Here is a 24,206-nt window from a genome sequence, read left to right on the forward strand (position 1 = left end):
AAATAAAAAAAATATAATCTGTCTTAAAATGACAGGGCGGGCCGTGGACTCGTCGTACCATAGAAGAAATTAATTTATCAGAGTCGCATTGCAATGCAGATAGTTCAGAAACTCTTCGAGCCGAAGAGATAGCAACTAAAAACAGAACTTTCCAAGATAGAAGCTTAATATCTATGGAATGCATAGGTTCAAACGGAACCCCTTGAAGAACTTTAAGAACTAAATTCAAACTCCATGGCGGAGCAACAGGTTTAAACACAGGCTTGATTCTAACTAAAGCCTGACAGAACGACTGAACGTCTGGAACATCTGCCAGACGCTTGTGCAGTAGAATTGATATAGCAGATATCTGTCCCTTTAAGGAACTAGCTGATAGCCCCTTCTCCAATCCTTCTTGGAGAAAGGACAAAATGCTAGGAATCCTGATCTTACTCCATGAGTAGCCTTTGGATTCGCACCAATAAAGATATTTACGCCATATCTTATGATAAATTTTCCTAGTGACAGCCTTTCGAGCCTGAATCAAGGTATCTATGACCGACTCAGAGAAACCCCGCTTGGATAAAATCAAACGTTCAATCTCTAAGCAGTCAGCCGCAGAGATACTAGATTTGGATGCTGGAATGGACCATGAATCAGAGGGTCCTGTCTCAGTGGCAGAGTCCATGGTGGAAGAGATGACATGTCCACCAGGTCTGCATACCAAGTCCTGCGTGGCCACGCAGGTGCTATCAAAATCACCGATTCTGGCAATCAAACGAGGAAGGAGAGGAAATGGTGGAAACACATAAGCCAGGTTGAACGACCAGGATACTGCTAGAGCATCTATCAGATCTGCCTGAGGATCCCTTGACCTGGGCCCATAACAAGGAAGTTTGGCGTTGTGACGAGATGCCATCAGATCCAATTGCTGAATCAATTGTGCAAACACCTCCGGATGGAGTTCCCACTGACGACTTAGAAAATCCGCTTCCCAGTTCTCCACTCCTGGGATATAGATTGCTGATAGATGGCAAGAGTGAGTCTCTGCCCATTGAATTATTTTGGTAACCTCTATCATTGCTAGAGAACTCTTTGTTCCCCCCTGATGATTGATATATGCTACAGTCGTGATATTGTCCGACTGGAATGTTATGAATCTGGCCGAAGCCAGCTGAGGCCTCGTCTGAAGCGTGTTGAATATCGCTCTCAGTTCTAGAATATTTATCGGGAGGAGAGCCTCCTCCTGAGTCCACAAACCCTGTGCTTTCAGGGAATTCCAGACTGCACCCCAGCCCAATAGGCTGGCGTCCGTCATCACTATGACCCATGCTGGCCTGCGGAAACACATTCCCTGGGACAGATGATCCTGTGACAACCACCAAAGAAGAGAGTCTCTGGTCTCTTGATCCAGATTTATCTGACGAGATAAATCTGCATAATCCCCATTCCACTGTTTGAGCATGCATAGTTGCAGTGGTCTGAGATGCAAGCGAGCAAACGGAACTATGTCCATTGCCGCTACAATTAGTCCGATTACCTCCATACACTGAGCCACTGACGGCCGAGGAATGAAATGAAGAGCTCGGCAGGTGGTTAAAATCTTTGATTTCCTGACTTCCATCAGAAAAATTTTCATGTCCACCGAATCTATCAGAGTTCCCAGGAATGGAGAGGGATAAGTGAACTCTTTTTTTACGTTCACCTTCCACCCGTGAGATCTTATAAAAGCCAACACGATGTCCGTGTGAGACTTGCTAGTTCGTAAGTCGACGCCTGAATTAAGATATCGTCCAGATAAGGCACCACTGCTATGCCCCGTTGCCATAGAACCGCCAGAAGGGACCCTAGCACCTTTGTGAAAATTCTGGGATCTGTGGCTAACCGAAGGGAAGAGCCATAAACTGGTAATGCTCTTCCAGAAAGGCTAACCTGAGGAACTGGTGATGATCTTTGTGGATAGGGATGTGTAGATACGCATCCTTTAAGTCCACGGTGGTCATATATTGACCCTCCTGGATCATTGGTAAAATAGTCCGAATGGTCTCCATCTTGAAGGATGGGACTCTGAGGAATTTGTTTAGGATCTTGAGATCTAAAATTGGTCTGAAGGTTCCCTCTTTTTTGGGAACCACAAACAGATTGGAGTAGAACCCCTGCCCCTGTTCTGTTTTCGGAACTGGGCAGATCACTCCCATGGTATATAGGTCTTCTACACAGCGTAAGAACAACTCTCTTTTTGTCTGGTTTACAGACAATTGAGAAAGATGGAATCTCCCCCTTGGAGGAGAATCTTTGAAATCTAGAAGATACCCCTGGGTTACGATTTCTAAAGCCCAGGAGTCCTGAACGTCTCTTGCCCAAGCCTGAGCAAAGAGAGAAAGTCTGCCCCCTACTAAATCCGGTCCCGGATCGGGGCTACCCCTTCATGCTGTTTTGGTGGCAGCAGCGGGCTTCTTGGCCTGTTTACCCTTGTTCCAGGTCTGGTTAGGTCTCCAGACTGACTTTGATTGAGCAAAATTCCCCTGTTGCTTTGCAGCAGGGGAAGAGGTAGAGGGATCACCTTTGAAGTTTCGAAAGGAACGAAAATTATTTTGTTTGGTCCTTATCTTATTTGTCTTATCCTGAGGAAGGGCATGGCCTTTCCCTCCAGTGATGTCTCAAATTATCTCTTTCAGTTCAGGCCCGAAGAGGGTCTTACCCTTGAAAGGGATGGCTAAAAGCTTAGATTTTGATGACACATCAGCAGACCAGGACTTAAGCCATAACGCTCTACGCGCTAAAATGGCAAAACCTGAATTCTTTGCCGCTAATTTAGCCAGTTGAAAAGCGGCATTTGTAATGAAAGAATTAGCTAGCTTGAGAGCCCTAATTCTATCTAGAATATCATCTAATGGGGTCTTAACCTGAAGAGCTTCCTCTAGAGCCTCAAACCAAAAAGCAGCTGCAGTAGTGACAGGAACAATGCACGCTATAGGTTGGAGAAGAAAACCCTGATGAACACATATTTTCTTTAGGAGACCCTCTAATTTTTTATCCATAGGATCTTTGAAAGCACAACTGTCCTCAATAGGTATAATTGTACGCTTAGCCAGGGTAGAAATAGCTCCCTCCACCTTAGGGACCGTCTGCCACGAGTCCCGCATGGTGTCTGATATGGGAAACATTTTCTTAAAAGTAGGAGGGGGAGCGAACGGAATACCTGGTCTATCCCACTCCTTAGTAACAATGTCCGAAATCCTCTTAGGGACCGGAAAAACATCAGTGTAGACAGGAACCTCTAGAAATCTGTCCATTTTACACAATTTCTCTGGAACTACAATAGGGTCACAATCATCCTAAAAACCACCCTGAGCAATAAGCGGAGGTGTTCTAGTTTAAATTTAAAAGCCATCATATCTGAGTCTGTCTGAGGGAACATCTTTCCTGAATCATAAATTTCTCCCTCAGACAGCAAATCCCTCACCCCCAACTCAGAACATTGTGAGGGTACATCGGATATGGCTAATAAAGCGTCAGAGGGCTCAGCATTTGTTCTCACACCAGACCTACTGCGCTTCCCCTGCAACCCAGGCAGCTTATATAAAATCTCTGTGAGGGTAGTATTCATAACTGCGGCCATATCTTGCAGGGTGAAAGAATTAGACGCACTAGAAGTACTTGGTGTCGCTTGTGCGGGTGTTAATGGTTGTGACACTTGGGGAGAATTAGATGGCATAACCTGATTCCCTTCTGACTGAGAAGCATCCTGCGACATACTTTTAGTAGCTAAAATATGTTCTTTGCAATTTATTGACCTTTCAGTGCATGAGGGACACATTCTAAGTGGGGTTCCACAATGGCTTCTAAACATATTGAACAATGACTTTCCTCAATGTCAGACATGTTGAACAGGCTAGTAATGACTACAAACAAGCATGAAAACACTTTATTTAGTGAAAAAAATAACAATCTTAAAAAACGGTACTGCGCCTTTAAGAGAAAAAAAGCATACACGTTCTGCAAAACTGCTTTAAAATGCACAAAATTTTTATTTTTTTTTATATCAGACTCATGCAGTTATATGTAGTTAAGTTTGCCCCACAAGGAAATTTAACATTTAACCCTTTAATGTGCAAACCGGATTGAAATAAGGCCTAAATCCGGAAAAAACACCCCCAGCACCTTGCCACAGCCCTGCTGTGGCGCCTACCTGCCCTCAGGGATGGTAAATATGGGGTTAAAGCTTCGATTTGGCCCAAAACATCCACAAGGGCCCTCAGGAGTTGGAGCTTGCTGCGTGAAAACAACTGCGCACCAGAGGCGCGAAAATAGGCCCCACCCATCTCACTCAATGTCTCTACAGCCTCAAAGAACCGCACTAGAGCAGTTTTAAACTAGCCATGTGGGTTCTGAGACCCAAAAATAAGCCAAGTGTACCCTCAATAAAGTTTGCCCAAAAAACGTTATTGCCCACAAAACGTTAACAGCACTCCCAGTTCATAAAAACGCTTGCCCACAAACATTCAAAACTCAGTGTCAACCATTTTTAATTAGCCCCTTATGCAAGCTTAGTAATGCCTTTCTATAGCTCTTAGGATTACTGCTTACCCTTACCCTCATGGGGATACTGTCAGCCTTTCTGAAATACACAGTCTCTCCAGAAAAAATGACTGAACATACCTCACTGCTATAAAGCATGAAAACGTTCCTCACACTAAAGTTTCTTGTACCCCTCAGCCTCTGTGGGAACAGCACTGGATCTTAGTTACAAATGCTAAGATCATCATCCTCCAGGCAGAAGTCTTCATCCATCTGCTGCCTGAGAGTAAATAGTACACACCGGTACCATTTAAAACAAAAAACTCTTGCTTGAAGAAATTAAAAACTAATATTTTATCACCTCTTTCACTTTACTCTTCCTAGTACTTAGAGTAGGCAAAGAAAATGACTTGGGGTGGAGCTAAGGGAGGAGCTATATAGACAGCTCTGCTGTGGTGCTCTTTGCCACTTCCTGTTAGCAGGAGGATAATATCCCAAAAGTAAAGGATGAATCCGTGGACTCGTCGTACCTTATAGAAGAAATATTTTCTTCAGTTGTAACAAAATGACATTTCCTGCCTATAATATTTTAGCATTCTCTATTTTGTTATAATAATAGCAATGGATTTTGAAATGATGTATTTATAACTGAACCAGAATGCACAAAACTTGAAGTTTCATAAATTGGTGAAGAAATTGGCAATTGTAACAGACTAAAATTATGTTCTTCTGTGCAACATTCTATTTGGTTAGCAAGTCTGTCCACTAGGGGCACTAACAGCAGGATTTATCAAAGCAATTATCCTAAAATTGCGCCCATAAATCTGCATATGACTGAATCCCCTGATTTATTAATGCAAAGTGCGCCTAGAATTGGGCTAGTCCGACTATACATTCCTGTCACTTTGTTCGCGTTCGCCAAGGTGCACCAGTGCGCTCAAAAAATGGTTAAATTTGCTAGTTTTAGTCACATTTCCAAGAGTCCTGCCTTAGCATTACCAATTTATAATTTTTTTGGCCCTTTAGAAACGCAAAGTTTTCCTACAAATACTCTCATTATAGTTCTCCATGGGTACTGTGGAGAACAGCATTAGAAATCATTATGTCTTTGAGCTTGTGTCATGTTCACATCTATTTCTGATGTAGTGCTTTCTGATTCTAGCAGATCTTTCTTGTGGCTAGATAGATACATATGCTAAATATAGATTGTAAATTGAATTGAATGTGTTACAGTTATGTAGGGTCATTATTATAACAACGTTAAAGTAAAAATGTATTGTGGCAACAAACCAAAATGAATCCGGCATGTATTGATGTCGGGTAGACATGATCTGCTACAGTGGATCATGTCCGCCGACATTTGATAAATTTACCCCAGAACTTGAGCAACTGAGTCACAGACTAGACGCATGTTAAACTAATGTAACTGCATTTTAAAACTGCATTTCCCTCAGATTAAAAATGGAACAAATTATGCTTAAATCGCTCTGTTTAATTTGATAGTTGGCACAAAACACATACATAAAAATAAATAATTTACAATGTTTTAATAATAAATACAAACTAAATAAAAGCTACTATTTAACATTGTGTCATTTAACAAAAAGGGTTATGCTTGTGATCTTAAATAAAAAGTTTTGTGCAATAATATTTAAATCTGGTGAACTACAAGTATAATTTTACTTGGTCAAAACTGAAAAGAGTAAATTAGGGTATTAGTACCATGAATCAGATTTTTTTTTAAAAAAATACATTGATTTACAATATAGTATTACACTAACAATTCATAATTTAATATTTCATTTAGTTATGTTTTTAATATTACAGCACAAAATGGAAAAATGGGACATTCATTTTTAAGACAGGAGATTAATCTGAAAAATAGAAACAATTTGCACAAATGTAACAACAAAAAAACACAAAAAAATGAACAAGGGAAGAGGAATGGATAGTTTTAAGAGTATAGATTGTCATTCCAACCATCTGAAGCCAGGAACAGCATTGTCAATTTACAGAACTCTTTCCCGTATATTCTAGTGTATGGTGCCTAAGGTTTTCCTAATGTGCCACATTTTGGCAACCAGAAAATGTACAATTTATAAACACCAATTGAGATTTGCAGGAGTTGCTGTTTCAGTGTTAAAGGGATAGTAAATGTAAAAAAAAAAGTTCTAATCATACATGTTAAAGTATGCTTTAAATAGTAAGTGTATTTTTACACAAGGGTAAAACATATGTTAATTTACTTCTTATCATAATCAGTCTGGCAGGCTTTTCCAGGTCGTGTCCAAACTCAAGGTTGTTTTATTTTAGTTGCTGTAGGCTGTTCAACCAACTGGACAAAGACCGATCGCCCCAATTCACTTCTTATAGCATGCACTCCTGTTACACGGGCAGTATACTATCAAATTATTTTCCCCTTAATGTGTTTCCAATGACTTTTTTTTTTTAAAAGCAGGAGAGTATAAAATGTATGGGAAATGGGTTCTTTAGTTTTAATTTTGTATATGAAAAAGCTGGTTTTGTTCCTTGACACCACAACCCATCTAAATGGGTTGAGCTTGCAGGGAAATCAGAACTCCTTATTTTATCACTTTCTCTACACACAAATGCTTATTTCTGTTTGTATAACAAATCCCAATACTTAGAGAGAACTATTGGAAATTAACATTCTATTACTCATCTCACCTACCTCCCACTAGGAGTGTAATTTCTTCTGCTAGCTATGTTTACACAGCTTTTCTATAGCCTATACATAAGTATAGAAACCTTCAGTATAGGTAGGGGTATGGTAAAAAAACAGCTATTTCAAATGCTGATACAAAGGCAAAGGAGTTATTTGTAAAAGATTTAATACACTCCAGCAGGTAAAATTGATAATTAGGAACAAATTAAAGGGGAGAAAATGTTAGATTAAACTGCTCCTTTAAACCAAGCATGCACAATACCCACATATTTTAAGAAGAGAAAACATTCACTTTAAAGATATGTTTTAAGCAATTTTTTTATTGTTTTAAAATATTTTTTATGGTTGCTCGTTTTTGGTCAAGGGGTTAAATAATTCTGGCACAATGTGTCAGGAATGAAATTAGTGAATCACAATGCCGTAAGCATCACAACCCAATGTTTAAATTACTCTGACGGCAGGAAGCAATATGCATGCGCAGATGCAGGAAGCAATATGCATGCGCAGATACAGGAAGCAATATGCATGCACAGATGACAGGGAGTCCAAGCTCTATTTCAAGTTATTTGGGCTGAACTGTTGCCTTCTTTAGGATGGAGAAAAAAAATAACATGTACAGTCCCTTTAAATACAAATTTATGTATTACAATTTTTTCAACACAAATACATTGGAACTTTAAAAAAAATATTATACTGCAGCTAAATGTTCTTTAAAAGAAGTCTAAAAGCCCAATAATGACTAGGCATTAGGAACTTCTAGATCTACATTACATGGTTTCTGAATGCAAATGAAATCCCAGTTCTACATTGGTATATATTCATCAAATGCAGTCGGAATACCTCTGATTATACTTATAAGGACTGTGATTTGGAGGAATTGGAAAAATGTAATAGACTATTAAGTTGTCAAGAGATATGATGTATATCATTTATGATAAGTTCAGGATATTTAACCAAAAAAGTATAATATTCACCCTTCTGAAAAACAACCAGACATCAGTACCTCTCTGTGACTTAGTAAGGGCCAGATAATAAGTGGAGCACAAAACTGTGCTTACACGAGTGCAATATTTGCACTCCACTCAGTAATACCAGTGCACGCGCTGCTATTAGAAGTTAGGTGCAATGTGAACTCATTGCAGGGAAGCTTTGCGCTCACAAGAGCACGCTTCCATAGGCTCCAATGGGAGCCTCATTCCCATGCCGTATATATTTATGTGCTAATATGTGTATATACACATATTAACACAAATATATATATATATTTATTTACAGCAGTGTTTTTCAACCAGTGTGCCGTGAGAGATCCTCAGGTGTGCCGCGGCAGACTGACAACAGTATGACATATTTTTTAAATTTTGCTTGTTTTTTATTCTGGGCCGTTTTTTTATTTTGAGTGAGATGATGACTGAGGGTAACTGCGCAGCGACAGCTCGCCTCCCCGACCCGTGTTCACACTTAGAAGGAACCCCCACCCACTACAACACGTGCCTAGTGCCGGCTCTACACTCAGCACCACTTCAATCCCCCATGCATGCTGGCGCAGCTTTGCTCCTCCTCCAGAACAGTTCCAGCCAGGTCACGTCACTCGCGTTTCTTTTCCGCACAAGGAACATGACTGGAAACTCACTAGAGAGGAAGAGGGAGGTGCTCCACATATAATCGTGTGCTCCACAGATAACACTTTTCCCGGTGCGTGGGGGGGGGGGGGGGGCGGGACGCCTTTTCCCACTGCGGGGGTGTCCCTCTTTCAAATTTTGAAATATTGGGAGGTATGTGACAGGCTCATCAGGCATCATTTACAACCATGACATATTGACATTTATTCACAGACAATCATTATGATTGTTTGTGAATGAATGTCAATATGTTGTGTATAGTTTGTAGGAGGCATGGAATGGCAGCACAGTACAGTGTGTGTATGTATGTATGTATATATATATATATATATATGTGTATGTATATGGGATGGTGGTGTGCCGCAGGATTTTTTAATGTAAAAAAGTGTGCCACGGCAAAAACAAGGTTGAAAATCACTGATTTACAGGAAGCACACAGTTCCCATAGACCGCTATGTAAAGGCACTTTTCAGTGCGTTTTTTCTCTAACACCCCACAACCTCACACTTTAATCTCTAAAAATTGTTTTATGCAGTTTAAAAAAAAAAAAAAAAAAGAGGAAGATGCTACAATTTTTTTTTCTTTTTACCAAATGGGACATCACACTTTGTTTTGAGGGCAATTGGGGGATATTTTAAACATTACCCAGAGGTCTGACCTATGGTTAATTTTTGTAGCGCTAATTGCTACAGCAAGCTTGCAGTAGCATTAACCAGACACGTGTAATGGTTGGTTATTTATCTTATCATGTGCCAGTAAATGGGTGAATTTGCAATCTAGACCTAAATGTGCTTTCAAAAGAGGTGCTCTGGAAGAAGAGTTTACAGTTTTTAGAAGATTTTATTTTATTTAGGAGTTTACAGTAACCCAACTTTGTAGGAGTTTTGTGTTTTATACACACACACACATATATATATATATATATATATATATATATATATATATATATATATATATATATAAATATATAGCATTAAAAATGCTCTTTGTTGTGAATACATTTACACATTTAAAGGGACATTAAACTATTTTTTATATATCCAAAGTATATATTAGCAATTAAGTTCTACATTGAAAAAGATCCAAATATAAAATAAATATTTTTAAAATGTTTTACATTTTTGTTTTGTCAGCAAAATTGTAATGTTTAGTAACCCCGGAAAATACTTTTGAGAAGCTTTGAGTAATGTGTTTATCTCATCTGCTAAGGCTGAGCAACATATTGAAGAGTTATTCTTCATTAGTATATGCACTATAGTATTTCTGGGGTACTGCAAGTACTGCATTTTCTGAGGTCAAATGCAGAAAAAAGGGGGAGAAATTTAAAGTACATTACAAAATATAACCTCTAATTAACAGTTGCAGATTGGGAGCGGGGGAAACACAATTTATGATATAATGGAAATATCCCTTTATTTAATATAGGGCAAGAGTACATCATATAGGAACACACGTAAGTATAAAATATACTAGTCCACCAAACTTTTCCCAATTATACATTTTCTAACTTTATGTTTAACCACAGGATTGGTTCAAACTGGCTGAAAAGTCAGTCACAGATTCTACAAATTGTAACAATGTCAAATTTATATTACTCAAAAAAAACACAGTATAAAAATAGGCATTCATTTATTTAAATGGGTATTGTACATGACTTTTAAATTAAAATATGTAATAAATATTGAGGGAGTATCTGTTAGGCTTTTTTGTCTACAACACAACTTCTTCAATTTCATCTTCTAGAGAGTCAACAGCTTTGACCAAGGGTCTTGCTGTTGTGTGCCTTTTGGTGTTCTTACTACTGTCCGATAAGAAAAGGTCATCTTTCATTTTACCTTTGTTATTTTTCTCCCAAGGAAAAATGGTTTTCAAATCTTGATCATTATTGAGAGAAACAAGACCACCAGATTCATTCGTTTTGGAAATTGAAGGAAGTGAAGTGTCTGAACTGTTGCCAAAAAGCTGCTCCATTAAATTGGACCTTTTCTCTTTTGATATATTTATTTTGGAATTACTTATAATGACAGCATCATCTAACGCTTCTGTTTTTTGACCATTTGACCTTCCCTTCCCAAAAGATGGAGAATAGTTACCAAATGAAAAGTCATTAGCAGAGTCATTATTCTTCTGGATTCGGTGACCTTGGATATCTGTTTTAGAGGAGAGCTCATCTCTACCATTAACAGGAAGTCCATTGAAGAGTTTCTCAGTTGACTCAGAGAATTTGTACATTTTTTGTTTTTTCTCTGCTGAGTCTAGTTTCAATGAAGAGTCCAGAAGTGCTGTTTGAGTAGGAATCTTGGGGTCAGAATAAAATGGATCTTGCTTTTGATGATCAATTTCAAACATCTTTGCAAGCAAAAGCTCCTTTTTAATCCTCTCTTCCTCAATTTTTTTTAGGCTGTCCTCTTTTTCAAGTTCTGGTTCCTGGAATAGCTTTTCTTTTTTCTTTCTTTCAAATTCATCCTTTTCCCATTCTATAGAAACAAAAAAAATTGATCAGGTAAGAAGGAAAAAACATAATTTATGCTTACCTGATAAATTCCTTTCTCCTGTAGTGTAGTCAGTCCACGGGTCATCCATTACTTATGGGATATTAACTCCTCCCCAACAGGAAGTGCAAGAGGATCACCCAAGCAGAGCTGCTATATAGCTCCTCCCCTCTACGTCACACCCAGTCATTCGACCGAAAACCAAACGAGAAAGGAGAAACTATAGGGTGCAGTGGTGACTGGAGTATAATTTAAAATTTAGACCTGCCATAAAAAACAGGGCGGGCCGTGGACTGACTACACTACAGGAGAAAGGAATTTATCAGGTAAGCATAAATTATGTTTTCTCCTGTTAAGTGTAGTCAGTCCACGGGTCATCCATTACTTATGGGATACCAATACCAAAGCTAAAGTACACGGATGACGGGAGGGACAGGCAGGATCTTTATACGGAAGGAACCACTGCCTGAAGAACCTTTCTCCCAAAAACAGCCTCCGAAGAAGCAAAAGTGTCAAATTTGGAAAATTTGGAAAAAGTATGAAGAGAAGACCAAGTTGCAGCCTTGCAAATCTGTTCAACAGAGGCCTCATTCTTAAAGGCCCAAGTGGAAGCCACAGCTCTAGTAGAATGAGCTGTAATCCTTTCAGGAGGTTGCTGTCCAGCAGTCTCATAGGCTAAACGTATTATGCTACGAAGCCAAAAAGAGAGAGAGGTAGCAGATGCTTTTTGACCTCTCCTCTGTCCAGAATAAACGACAAACAGGGAAGAAGTTTGGCGAAAATCTTTAGTTGCCTGTAAATAAAATTTCAGGGCACGGACTACGTCTAGATTGTGCAGAAGTCGTTCCTTCTTTGAAGAAGGGTTAGGGCACAATGATGGAACAACAATCTCTTGATTGATATTCTTGTTAGTGACTACCTTAGGTAAGAACCCAGGTTTAGTACGCAGAACTACCTTATCTGAATGAAAAATCAGATAAGGAGAATCACAATGTAAGGCTGATAACTCAGAGACTCTACGAGCCGAGGAAATAGCCATTAAAAACAGAACTTTCCAAGATAACAGCTTGATATCAATGGAATGAAGGGGTTCAAAAGGAACACCCTGTAAAATGTTAAGAACTAAGTTTAAGCTCCACGGTGGAGCTACAGTCTTAAACACAGGCTTAATCCTAGCCAAAGCCTGACAAAAAGCCTGAACGTCTGGAACTTCTGACAGACGTTTGTGTAAAAGGATGGACAGAGCTGAGATCTGTCCCTTTAAAGAACTTGCAGATAAACCCTTTTCTAAACCTTCTTGTAGAAAAGACAATATCCTAGGAATCCTAACCTTACTCCATGAGTAACTCTTGGATTCGCACCAGTGTAAGTATTTACGCCATATCTTATGGTAAATTTTCCTGGTAACAGGTTTCCTAGCCTGTATTAAGGTATCAATTACTGACTCCGAAAATCCACGCTTTGATAAAATCAAGCGTTCAATTTCCATGCAGTCAGCTTCAGAGAAATTAGATTTTGATGTTTGAAAGGACCCTGAATTAGAAGGTCCTGTCTCAGAGGCAGAGACCAAGGTGGACAGGATGACATGTCCACTAGATCTGCATACCAGGTCCTGCGTTGCCACGCAGGCGCTATTAGAATCACTGATGCTTTCTCCTGTTTGATCCTGGCAATCAAACGAGGAAGCATCGGGAAGGGTGGAAACACATAAGCCATCCTGAAGGTCCAAGGTGCTGTCAAAGCATCTATCAGGACCGCTCCCGGGTCCCTGGACCTGGACCCGTAACAAGGAAGCTTGGCGTTCTGGCGAGACGCCATGAGATCCATTTCTGGTTTGCCCCAACGTCGAAGTATTTGGGCAAAGACCTCCGGATGAAGTTCCCACTCCCCCGGATGAAAAGTCTGGCGACTTAGGAAATCCGCCTCCCAGTTCTCCACGCCTGGGATGTGGATCGCTGACAGGTGGCAAGAGTGAGACTCTGCCCAGCGAATTATCTTTGATACTTCCATCATCGCTAGGGAACTCCTTGTCCCTCCCTGATGGTTGATGTAAGCCACAGTCGTGATGTTGTCCGACTGAAACCTGATGAACCTCAGAGTTGCTAACTGAGGCCAAGCCAGAAGGGCATTGAGAACTGCTCTCAATTCCAGAATGTTTATTGGAAGGAGACTCTCCTCTTGAGTCCATGATCCCTGAGCCTTCAGGGAATTCCAGACAGCGCCCCAACCTAGTAGGCTGGCGTCTGTTGTTACAATTGTCCAGTCTGGCCTGCTGAAGGGCATCCCCCTGGACAGATGTGGCCGAGAAAGCCACCATAGAAGAGAATCTCTGGTCTCTTGATCCAGATTCAGCATAGGGGACAAATCTGAGTAATCCCCATTCCACTGACTTAGCATGCACAATTGCAGCGGTCTGAGATGCAGGCGTGCAAAAGGAACTATGTCCATTGCCGCTACCATTAAGCCGATTACCTCCATGCATTGAGCCACTGACAGGAGAAAAGGACGTTCTACTTCTCCTAATTATCTGCAAAATAATATGATTTAAAATAATATTTTAAAAGATTTTCTGTAAGAAATAATTAAATAAAAAATAAAATATTTTTTTAACTTACACAGTAAACAACGTTATTAAAAAAACTGTTTTGATAGATTAGGAGAAAAATGGTCTCCCTTTCTTACCATCACGTAGCTTTTTTGCTTTCTCTTCTAAAGCCTTTTGCGCTTTTTCTCGAATTTGTTTTTCTTCTTGTTCTCTCTTCCATTCCTCCCTATCCCTTTCTTTTTTAAGCCTCTCAGCCTCTTCTTTTAGTTGCTTCTCAATATTTTCTTGTTCCTATAATCAGAGAAAAATTATATATAATCGAAAACCATATATTCAAACATTTCCAATACATTTCTTGCTTCATCCTAGTAGCACACACTTTTTTATTAGTATTTTAAACTTAGAAACAAAGAAAAACGAAAAACGAGTCAACAGTGAAAGGGTAAACTTCTAAAAGTCAAAAACAATAGCTGGACACATTATTCTTGCTGGAGTCCACTAGACCAACATATTTACTTTGGATCAGGACTGTCGTGTTTTTGACACAAATAGTGCTTGGGCGGAATCCAGGTCCACATTTATTTAGTGTTCTCCTTTTATCATTATTACCAGTAAAATATAAGAATGGAAAGTGGTGTGGGGAGGAAAAAGGCGATAAGAAACTTTAAAGAAAATAAATCAAACAATAACAAGTAAAAACAGTGTCATATTCAAACACTTAAATACAAGAGCATCAAATGAATAGTGGAAAAACACACAGTCCTAAAATGTTGGATACTGTAACTAGAGAAATATTTTATGTTGACTGGGCAGACCAATGTATTTTAATAGTGACCAAGCTTCCATAAGATAAAGTATCTTAGAGTTACAACACAATTCTCAAAACTTTACACTATTATTATGTACCAAATAAGGTTGCCAATCACTATGTCTCAAAAATATAAAAAATAAGAAAGGGCGCATACACTATATATACACTGTACAACTTCAAAAAACAACATACACAGCTCATTCAATATATGGCACTTGTACCTATTAACATACAATTATATCAAAGTCCCATGTTGAAAGTCACTATGAAAGTGCAAATAATCAGGTATGTCCTCAGTATGATTGATGGCTGCACTCCTCTTCACAGAAGATACTGGAAAAACTGGAAAATAGTAGAGAGGGGCACCTCATGTGTAGAATCACCAAATCAAAAAAGCCAAAGCTTATGCACTCAAGCCAAATTGGTACTCACATTTAAAATAAGCACCCCAATGTCCTAATGGAAAAGACTCACATAATATGGTGTGTCAGTAAACCCACTCCAGGATATCCCCGCCAGGTGTGTCTGTAATGGAGAGTCAAGACAACAAAGGAAACCACATGTGCAGATCAACCAAATAGATGGAACAATGGAGATAATTATGCCAAATGGGTACTCACAATGTCCAATAGCACACCTATGTGCTGGTAGATGCAGACTGATAATTTTAGGTTAGGTCATATCAGCTCACCCACTCCAGGTGTTACAAACGATATGGTCCAAAAACAGGATAAATGCACAAACAGCCCAATATTGGGAAATGAAAGGTAAAGTAGAAACCACTATACCGGTGTTATAGTAAAAAACATTTTTATTAAAAAACTGAAAACAAAAATTGATATTAAATTATTAAAAGAATATAATAACAACAAGTAGTGGTCAAGGGGATAATCCCCTCTAATACAACGTGTTTCTGGGCACTGAAGGGCCGTTTCCTCAGGCATGTATACACCTTACCTCTATCCTGCTATTTAAACCTTTATGCTACCAATACACAATTGATTAAAGAACAACACCCACAATGGGCGTATCCATAAGACACATGTTATGCATTAATACAAACAAACCAAACATATTATTCTTATACATAAAGCATTGTGTTTAGAATATTCAAATACATCATCATCATCATCCTGTTAGTTAGTCAAACTTTAAGTTGCAACCATATCTCTCTCCACCATAATGAATTTCTCTGTTACCACAGCTACTTTCCCCATTTTTTCTATATTGCTGTTTTTATTAAAATTGTCTCATTTTAAACAGTCATCATTTGATGTTATTAATTTTAAATCCGTTTTGAGCTCCCTTCCTTTTCATGTACCATAATTGTTTGTTATGATTTTAACTCCATTTTATAAAACTATATATAAAACAAAAAGGATTTGTTTTTTACCTTAATGATGTCCATAATGCAGGATTCAGATCTTCCATGATATCTATCTAAATAATCATTGATCGATTGCATGTATTCTACATACAAACAAACAAAAAAAAACACTTATACTTCCTGCTATACTTCTATAGTTATTGACTAGTAGCCAATCCTCACAGACTATACTCTCTGAACAGGGCATATCTACCAATCATAGACGAGTTCTCATTTTAACAATTGTTTGTGATTGGGTAGACCGTTTTAATAGGTAACCAAAACCTTACAGTTCCTGCTATACTTCTATAGTTAATGACTAGTAGCCAATCCTCACAGACTACACTCTCTGAACAGGTCATATGTACCAATCATGGGCAAGTTCTCATTTTAACAATTGTTTGTGATTGGGCTACTAGTCATTAACTATAGAAGTATAGCAGGAAGTGTAAGGTTTTGGTTACCTATTAAAACAATCTGCCCAATCACAAACAATTGTTAAAATGAGAACTTGCCCATGATTGGTAGATATGACCTGTTCAGAGAGTGTAGTCTGTGAGGATTGGCTACTAGTCATTAACTATAGAAGTATAGCAGGAAGTGTAAGGTTTTGGTTACCTATTAAAATGGTCTACCCAATCACAAACAATTGTTAAAATGAGAACTCGTCCATGATTGGTAGATATGACCTGTTCAGAGAGTGTAGTCTGTGAGAATTGGCTACTAGTCATTAACTATAGAAGTATAACAGGAAGTATGTGGGGTTTTTTTGTATGTAGAATACATGCAATTAATCAATGATTATTTAGATAGATATCATGGAAGATCTGAATCCTGCATTATGGACATCAGTAAGGTAAAAAACAAATACTTTTTGTTTTATAAATAGTTTTATAAAATGGAGTTAAAATCATAACAAACAATTATGGTACATGAAAAGGAAGGGAGCTCAAAACGGATTTAAAATGAATAACATCAAATGATAACTGTTTAAAATGAGACAATTGTATTGAAATACAGAACACTCAGTCAATATAGGGCACCAAACTGATAAGGTACATTTTAATAAAAACAACAATATAGAAAAAATGGGGAATGTAGCTGTGGTAACAGAGAAATTCATTATGGTGGAGAGAGATATGGTTGCAACTTAAAGTTTGACTAACAGGATGATGATGATGTATGTCAATATTCTAAACACAATGCTTTATGTATAAGAATAATATGTTTGGTTTGTTTGGATTAATGCATAACATGTGTCTTATGGACACGCCCATTGTGGGTGTTGTTCTTCAATCAATTGTGTATTGGTAGCATAAAGGTTTAAATAGCAGGATAGAGGTAAGGTGTATTCATGCCTAAGGAAACGGCCCTTCAGTGCCCAGAAACGCATTGCATTAGAGGGGATTATCCCCTTGACCACTACTTGTTGCTATTATATTCTTTTAATATTTAAATTTTTAATTTAAATTTTTGTTTTCAGTCTTTTAATAAAAATGTTTTTTACTATAACACAAGTATAGTGGTTTCTACCTTACCTCTCATTTCCCAATATTTTGTTTGTGCATTTATCCTGTTTTTGGACCATATCGTTGGTAACACCTGAAGTGGGTGAACTGATACGCCCTAACCTAAAATTATCAGTCTGCATCTACCAGCACATAGGTGTGCTATTGGACATTGTGAATACCCATTTGGCATAATTATCTCCATTGTTCAAACTATTTGGTTGATCTGCACATGTGGTTTCCTTTGTTGTCTTGACTCTCCATTACAGACACACCTGGCGAGGATATCCTGGAATAGGTTTACTGACACACCATATTATGTCAGTCTGCCTCCATTAGCACATTGGGGTGCTTATTTTAAATGTGAGTACCAATTTGGCTCGAGTGCATAAGCTTTGGCTTTTTTGATTAGGTGATTCTACGGCGCCCCTCTCTTTCTTCTATTTTACAATCACTATGTCTGTTTTTTTGTGGACTTAGGTCTGTATTTCCAAACAAAAATAATATGATAAAAAATCTAATTTCTCAGAAATTAACCCCTTCGCTACCAGGAATTTCAGAGAAAAAGTGCCAGAGATTTCTTTGCATTTATGCTATCACTCCATTAAAACAGAAATAGAGCCTTTTTTTATTTTTATTTACCTATAAAAACTATACATATATTTAAAGTAGACAATGTATTGATCTAGGCCAGAGGTTTTCAAAGTCTTGCACACTGAGCCCACACTTTGGTGAAAACGCAAGCACGTGCAAGCACACACACACACACACACAAGCACACACAGACAGTCACAAAGCACACATGCACAAGCACACACACACATCGACAAACACATGCAGAAGCATACACACACATGCGCAGGCAGGAGCACACACAAGCATACACACACATACAGGATATTGTCTAAACATCTAAATATTAATTATTTATAACTGCCTAGCCTATGAATCAGTCTTCAGTACTGTGCTTGCTGTAACTAGGATGCCCCTCAGTTGGTACATGGATGCATGTACTGGCTTTTCCCACTGTAGAATATAGATATAATATTCATATATTCATTATAAAAATATTATATCCATATAGCTGTGAGGCTACAGTGGGAACAGCCAGTGCATGCATCCGTGTATCAGCTGAGGGCCATCCTAGTTACTGCAAACAAATGGCCAGATTACGAGTTTTGCGTTAGAGGCTATGCGTTGCTAACAAGCAGTTTTTTCTCACTGCTCACTTAACTGCAGCGCTGTTATTACGGGTTTTTATAAACCCGGTGTTAAAAGGCAAGAAGTGAGAGTTGAGCAAACTTTTGCTCCTTACCTCACTCCAATACCAGTGCTGCTTAAGTCAGCGGTGAGCTGGTCGTACGTGCTCGTGCACGATTTCCCCATAGGAATCAACGGGAGAGCCGGCTGAGAAAAAGTCTAACACCTGCCAAAAAGCAGCGTAAAACTCAGTAACGAAGCCCCATTGATTCCTAAGGGGAAATAAAATTTATGACCACACCTAACACCCTAATCTTACACTTATTAACCCCTAATCTGCCGCCCCGAGATCGCCGAAACCTGCATTATATTTATTAACCCCTAATCTGCCGCTCCGGACACCGCCGCCACCTACATTATACTTATGAACCCCTAATATGCTGCCCCCAACATCGACAACACCTACATTATATTTATTAACCCCTAATCTGCCGCCCCCAATGTCGCCGCAACCTACCTACACTTATTAACCCCTAATCTGCTGCCCCCAACGTCGTCGCCACTATAATAAACATATTAACCCCTAAACTGCCGCACTCCGCCTCGCAAACATTAGTTAAATATTATTAACCCCTAATCTGCTGCCCCTAACATCGCAACCACCTACCTACATTTATTAACCCCTAATCTGCTGCCCCCAACTTCACCGCCACTATACTAAATGTATTAACCCCTAAACCTAAGTCTAACCCTAACACGCCCTAACTTAAATATAATTAAAATTAATCTAACTAAAAATTCCTATCATTAACTAAATAATTCCTATTTAAAACGAAATACTTACCTGTAAAATAAACCCTAAACTAGCTACAATATAACTAATAGTTAGCTTAGGGTTTATTTTTATTTTACAGGCAAGTTTGTATTTATTTTAACTAGGTAGAATAGTTATTAAATAGTTATTAACTATTTAATTACTACCTAGCTAAAATAAATACAAAAGTACCTGTAAAATAAAACCTAACCTAAGTTACAATACAACACCTAACACTACACTATAATTAAATAAATTAACTAAATTAACAATTAAATAAATTAAATTAAATTAGCTAAAGTACAAAAAAAACAAACACTAAATTACAGAAAATAATAAACAAATTACAAGATATTTAAACTAATTACACCTAATCTAATAGCCCTATCAAAATAAAAAAAGCCCCCCCAAAATAAAAAAACCCTAGCCTAAACTAAACTATCAATAGCCCTTTAATGGCCTTTTGCGGGGCATTGCCCCAAAGTAATCAGCTCTTTTACCTGTAAAAAAATACAAACAATCCCCCCAACAGTAAAACCCACCACCCACACAACCAACCCCCTAAATAAAATACTAACTAAAAAAACCTAAGTTCCCCATTGCCCTGAAAAGGGCATTTGGATGGGCATTGCCCTTAAAAGGGCAGTTAGCTCTTTTGTGGCCCAAACCCTAATCTAAAAAATAAAACCCACCCAATACACTCTTAAAAAACCTAACACTAACTCACTGAAGATCGACTTACTGTTCTGAAGACCGGACATGCATCCTCAAGGAAGCAGCAGAAGTCTTCATCCAACCGGGCAACAGTCCTCACCGAATCTGGGAGAAGTCTTCATCCAAGCCGGGCAAAGTGGTCCTCCAGACGGGCAGAAGACTTTATCCAGATGGCATCTTCTATATTCATCCATCCGACGCGGAGCCGGTCCATCTTCAAGACATTCGACGTGGAACATCCTCTTCAAACGAAGTCTTCTTACTGAATGACGGTTCCTTTAAGTGACGTGATCCAAGATGGCGTCCCTTAGATTCCGAGCCAATCGGAATTAAGGTAGAAAAAAATCCTATTGGCTGATGCAATCAGCCAATAGAATTGAGCTGGCATTCTATTGGCTGTTCCAATCAGCCAATATAATGCAAGCTCAATCCTATTGGCTGATTGGATCAGCCAATAGGATTGAACTTCAATCCTATTGGCTGATTGCATCAGCCAATAGGATTTTTTCTACCTTAATTCCGATTGGCTGATAGAATTCTATCAGCCAATCGGAATCTAAGGGACGCCATCTTGGATGATGTCACTTAAAGGAACTGTCATTTAGAAAGAAGACTTCGTTTGAAGAGGATGCTCTGCGTCAGATGTCTTGAAGATGGACCCGCTCCGGATGGATGAAGATAGAAGATGCCGTCTGGATGAAGACTTCTGCTCGTCTGGAGGACCACTTCGCCCAGCTTGGATGAAGACTTCTCCCAGCTTCGTTGAGGACTTTGGCCCGGTTGGATGAAGACTTCTGCTGCTTCCTTGAGGATGGATGTCCGGTCTTCAGAACAGTAAGTAGATCTTCAGGGGGTTAGTGTTAGTTTTTTTTAAGGGTGTATTGGGTGGGTTTTATTTTTTAGATTAGGGTTTGGGACGCAAAAGAGCTAACTGTCCTTTTAAGGGAAATGCCCATCCAAATGCCCTTTTCATGGCAATGGGGAGCTTAGGTTTTTTTAGATAGTATTGGGGGTTGGTTGCATGTGTGATGGGTTTTACTGTTGGGGGGGTTGTTTGTATTTTATTTTACAGGTAAAAGAGCTGATTACTTTGGGGCAGTGCCCCACAAAAGGCCCCTATAAGGGCTATTGGAAGCTTAGTTTAGGCTAGGGTTTTTTTTATTTTGGGGGGGGCTTTTTTAATTTTTATAGGGCTATTAGATTAGGTGTAATTAGTTTAAATATCTTGTAATTTCTTTATTATTTTCTGTAATTTAGTGTTTGTTTGTTTTTGTACTTTAGCTAATTTAATTTAATTTATTTAACTGTTTTTAATTTAGTTTATTTAATTGTAGGGTTAGGTTTTATTTTACAGGTACCTTTGTATTTATTTTAGCTAGGTAGTTATTAAATAGTTAATAACTATTTAATAACTATTCTACCTAGTTAAAATAAATACAAATTTGCCTGTAAAATAAAAATAAACCCTAAGCTAGCTGTAACTATTAGTTATATTGTAGCTAGATTAGGGTTTATTTTATAGGTAAGTATTTAGTTTTAAATAGGAATTATTTAGGTAATAATATTACATTTTATTTAGATTTATTGCAATTATATTTAAGTTAGGGGGTGTTAGGGTTAGACTTTAGGTTTAGGGGTTAATACATTTAATATAGGGGCGGCAGAATAGAGGTTAATAAATGTACGTAGGTGGCGGCGATGTTAGGGATGGCAGATTAGGGGTTAATAATATTTAACTAGTGTTTGTAAGGCGGGAGTGCGGCGGTTTAGGGGTTAATATGTTTATTATAGTTGCGGCAATGTCCGGAGCGGCAGATTAGGGGTTAAAAATGTTATTATAGTGTTTGCGATGCGGGAGGGCCTCGTTTTAGGGGTTAATAGGTAGTTTATGGGTGTTAGTGTACTTTTTAACACTTTAGTTATGAGTTTTAGGTTACGGCGTTGTAACATAAAACTCTTAACTACTGACTTTTAAATGCGTTAGGACTCTTGACGGGGTAGGGTGTACCGCTCACTTTTTGGCCTCCCAGGACAGACTCGTAATATCAGCGCTATGGAAGTCCCATAGAAAAACATAATTTATGCTTACCTGATAAATTTATTTCTCTTGTAGTGTGTTCAGTCCACGGGTCATCCATTACTTATGGGATATATTCTCCTTCCCAACAGGAAGTTGCAAGAGGATCACCCAAGCAGAGCTGCTATATAGCTCCTCCCCTCACATGTCATATCCAGTCATTCGACCGAAACAAGACGAGAAAGGAGAAACTATAGGGTGCAGTGGTGACTGGAGTTATAATTTAAAATTTAGAACCTGCCTCAAAAAGACAGGGCGGGCCGTGGACTGAACACACTACAAGAGAAATAAATTTATCAGGTAAGCATAAATTATGTTTTCTCTTGTTAAGTGTGTTCAGTCCACGGGTCATCCATTACTTATGGGATACCAATACCAAAGCTAAAGTACACGGATGATGGGAGGGACAAGGCAGGAAACATTAAACAGAAGGAACCACTGCCTGTAGAACCTTTCTCCCAAAAACAGCCTCGGAAGAAGCAAAAGTGTCAAATTTGTAAAATTTGGAAAAAGTATGAAGTGAAGACCAAGTTGCAGCCTTGCAAATCTGTTCAACAGAGGCCTCATTCTTAAAGGCCCAGGTGGAAGCCACAGCTCTAGTGGAATGAGCTGTAATTATTTCAGGAGGCTGCTGTCCAGCAGTCTCATAGGCTAAGCGTATTATGCTACGAAGCCAAAAAGAGAGAGAGGTAGCCGAAGCCTTTTGACCTCTCCTCTGTCCAGAGTAAACGACAAACAGAGAAGAAGTTTGTCGAAAATCTTTAGTTGCCTGTAAGTAGAACTTCAGGGCACGGACCACGTCTAGATTATGCAAAAGACGTTCCTTCTTTGAAGAAGGATTAGGACATAACGATGGAACAACAATCTCTTGATTGATATTCCTGTTAGAAACAACCTTAGGTAAAAACCCAGGTTTAGTACGCAGGACTACCTTGTCTGAATGAAAGATCAGATAAGGAGAATCACAATGTAAGGCAGATAACTCAGAGACTCTTCGAGCCGAGGAAATAGCCATCAAAAACAGAACTTTCCAAGATAAAAGCTTAATATCAATGGAATGAAGGGGTTCAAACGGAACACCCTGAAGAACTTTAAGAACCAAGTTTAAGCTCCACGGAGGAGCAACAGTTTTAAACACAGGCTTAATCCTAGCCAAAGCCTGACAAAAAGCCTGGACATCTGGATTCTCTGCCAGACGCTTGTGTAAAAGAATAGACAGAGCAGAAATCTGTCCCTTTAGCGAACTAGCGGATAAGCCCTTTTCTAAACCCTCTTGTAGAAAAGACAATATCCTAGGAATCCTAACCTTACTCCATGAGTAACTCTTGGATTCACACCAATATAAATATTTACGCCATATCTTGTGGTAAATTTTTCTGGTAACAGGTTTCCGAGCCTGTATTAATGTATCAATAACCGAATCCGAAAACCCACGCTTTGATAGAATCAAGCATCAATTTCCAAGCAGTCAGCCTCAGAGAAATTAGGTTTGGATGGTTGAAAGGACCCTGGATTAGAAGGTCCTGCCTCAGGGGTAGAGACCATGGTGGACAGGACGACATGTCCACTAGGTCTGCATACCAGGTCCTGCGTCGCTCCTGTTTGATCCTGGCAATCAGTCGAGGTAGCAACGGAAAAGGTGGAAACACATAAGCTATGTTGAAAACCCAAGGGGCTGCTAGTGCATCTACCAGCACCGCACCCGGGTCCCTGGACCTGGATCCGTAACAAGGAAGCTTGGCGTTCTGGCGAGATGCCATGAGATCCAGATCCGGTTTGCCCCAACGACGAATCAGTTGAGCAAATACCTCCGGGTGAAGTTCCCACTCCCCCGGATGAAAGGTCTGTCGACTTAGAAAATCCGCCTCCCAGTT

General features: G+C 38.9%; 1 protein-coding gene across 1 annotated transcript in view; it reads right to left on the minus strand.

The window, feature by feature from the left end:
• Positions 1-10,417: 10,417 nt before the first annotated feature.
• The window catches only part of LCA5 (lebercilin LCA5), a 121,029-nt gene continuing 107,240 nt past the window's right edge, over positions 10,418-24,206 (minus strand). Inside the window, exons 7-8 of the mRNA XM_053710471.1 lie at positions 13,980-14,133; positions 10,418-11,282 (exon numbers count right to left, since the gene is read on the minus strand). Coding sequence (XP_053566446.1) covers positions 10,516-11,282; positions 13,980-14,133 — 921 coding nt within the window. The 3' untranslated portion in view covers positions 10,418-10,515. The remainder of the gene's footprint in view (positions 11,283-13,979; positions 14,134-24,206) is intronic.

This window comes from Bombina bombina, chromosome 4, assembly GCF_027579735.1.
Source record: "Bombina bombina isolate aBomBom1 chromosome 4, aBomBom1.pri, whole genome shotgun sequence".
Taxonomy (NCBI): Eukaryota; Metazoa; Chordata; class Amphibia; order Anura; family Bombinatoridae; genus Bombina; species Bombina bombina.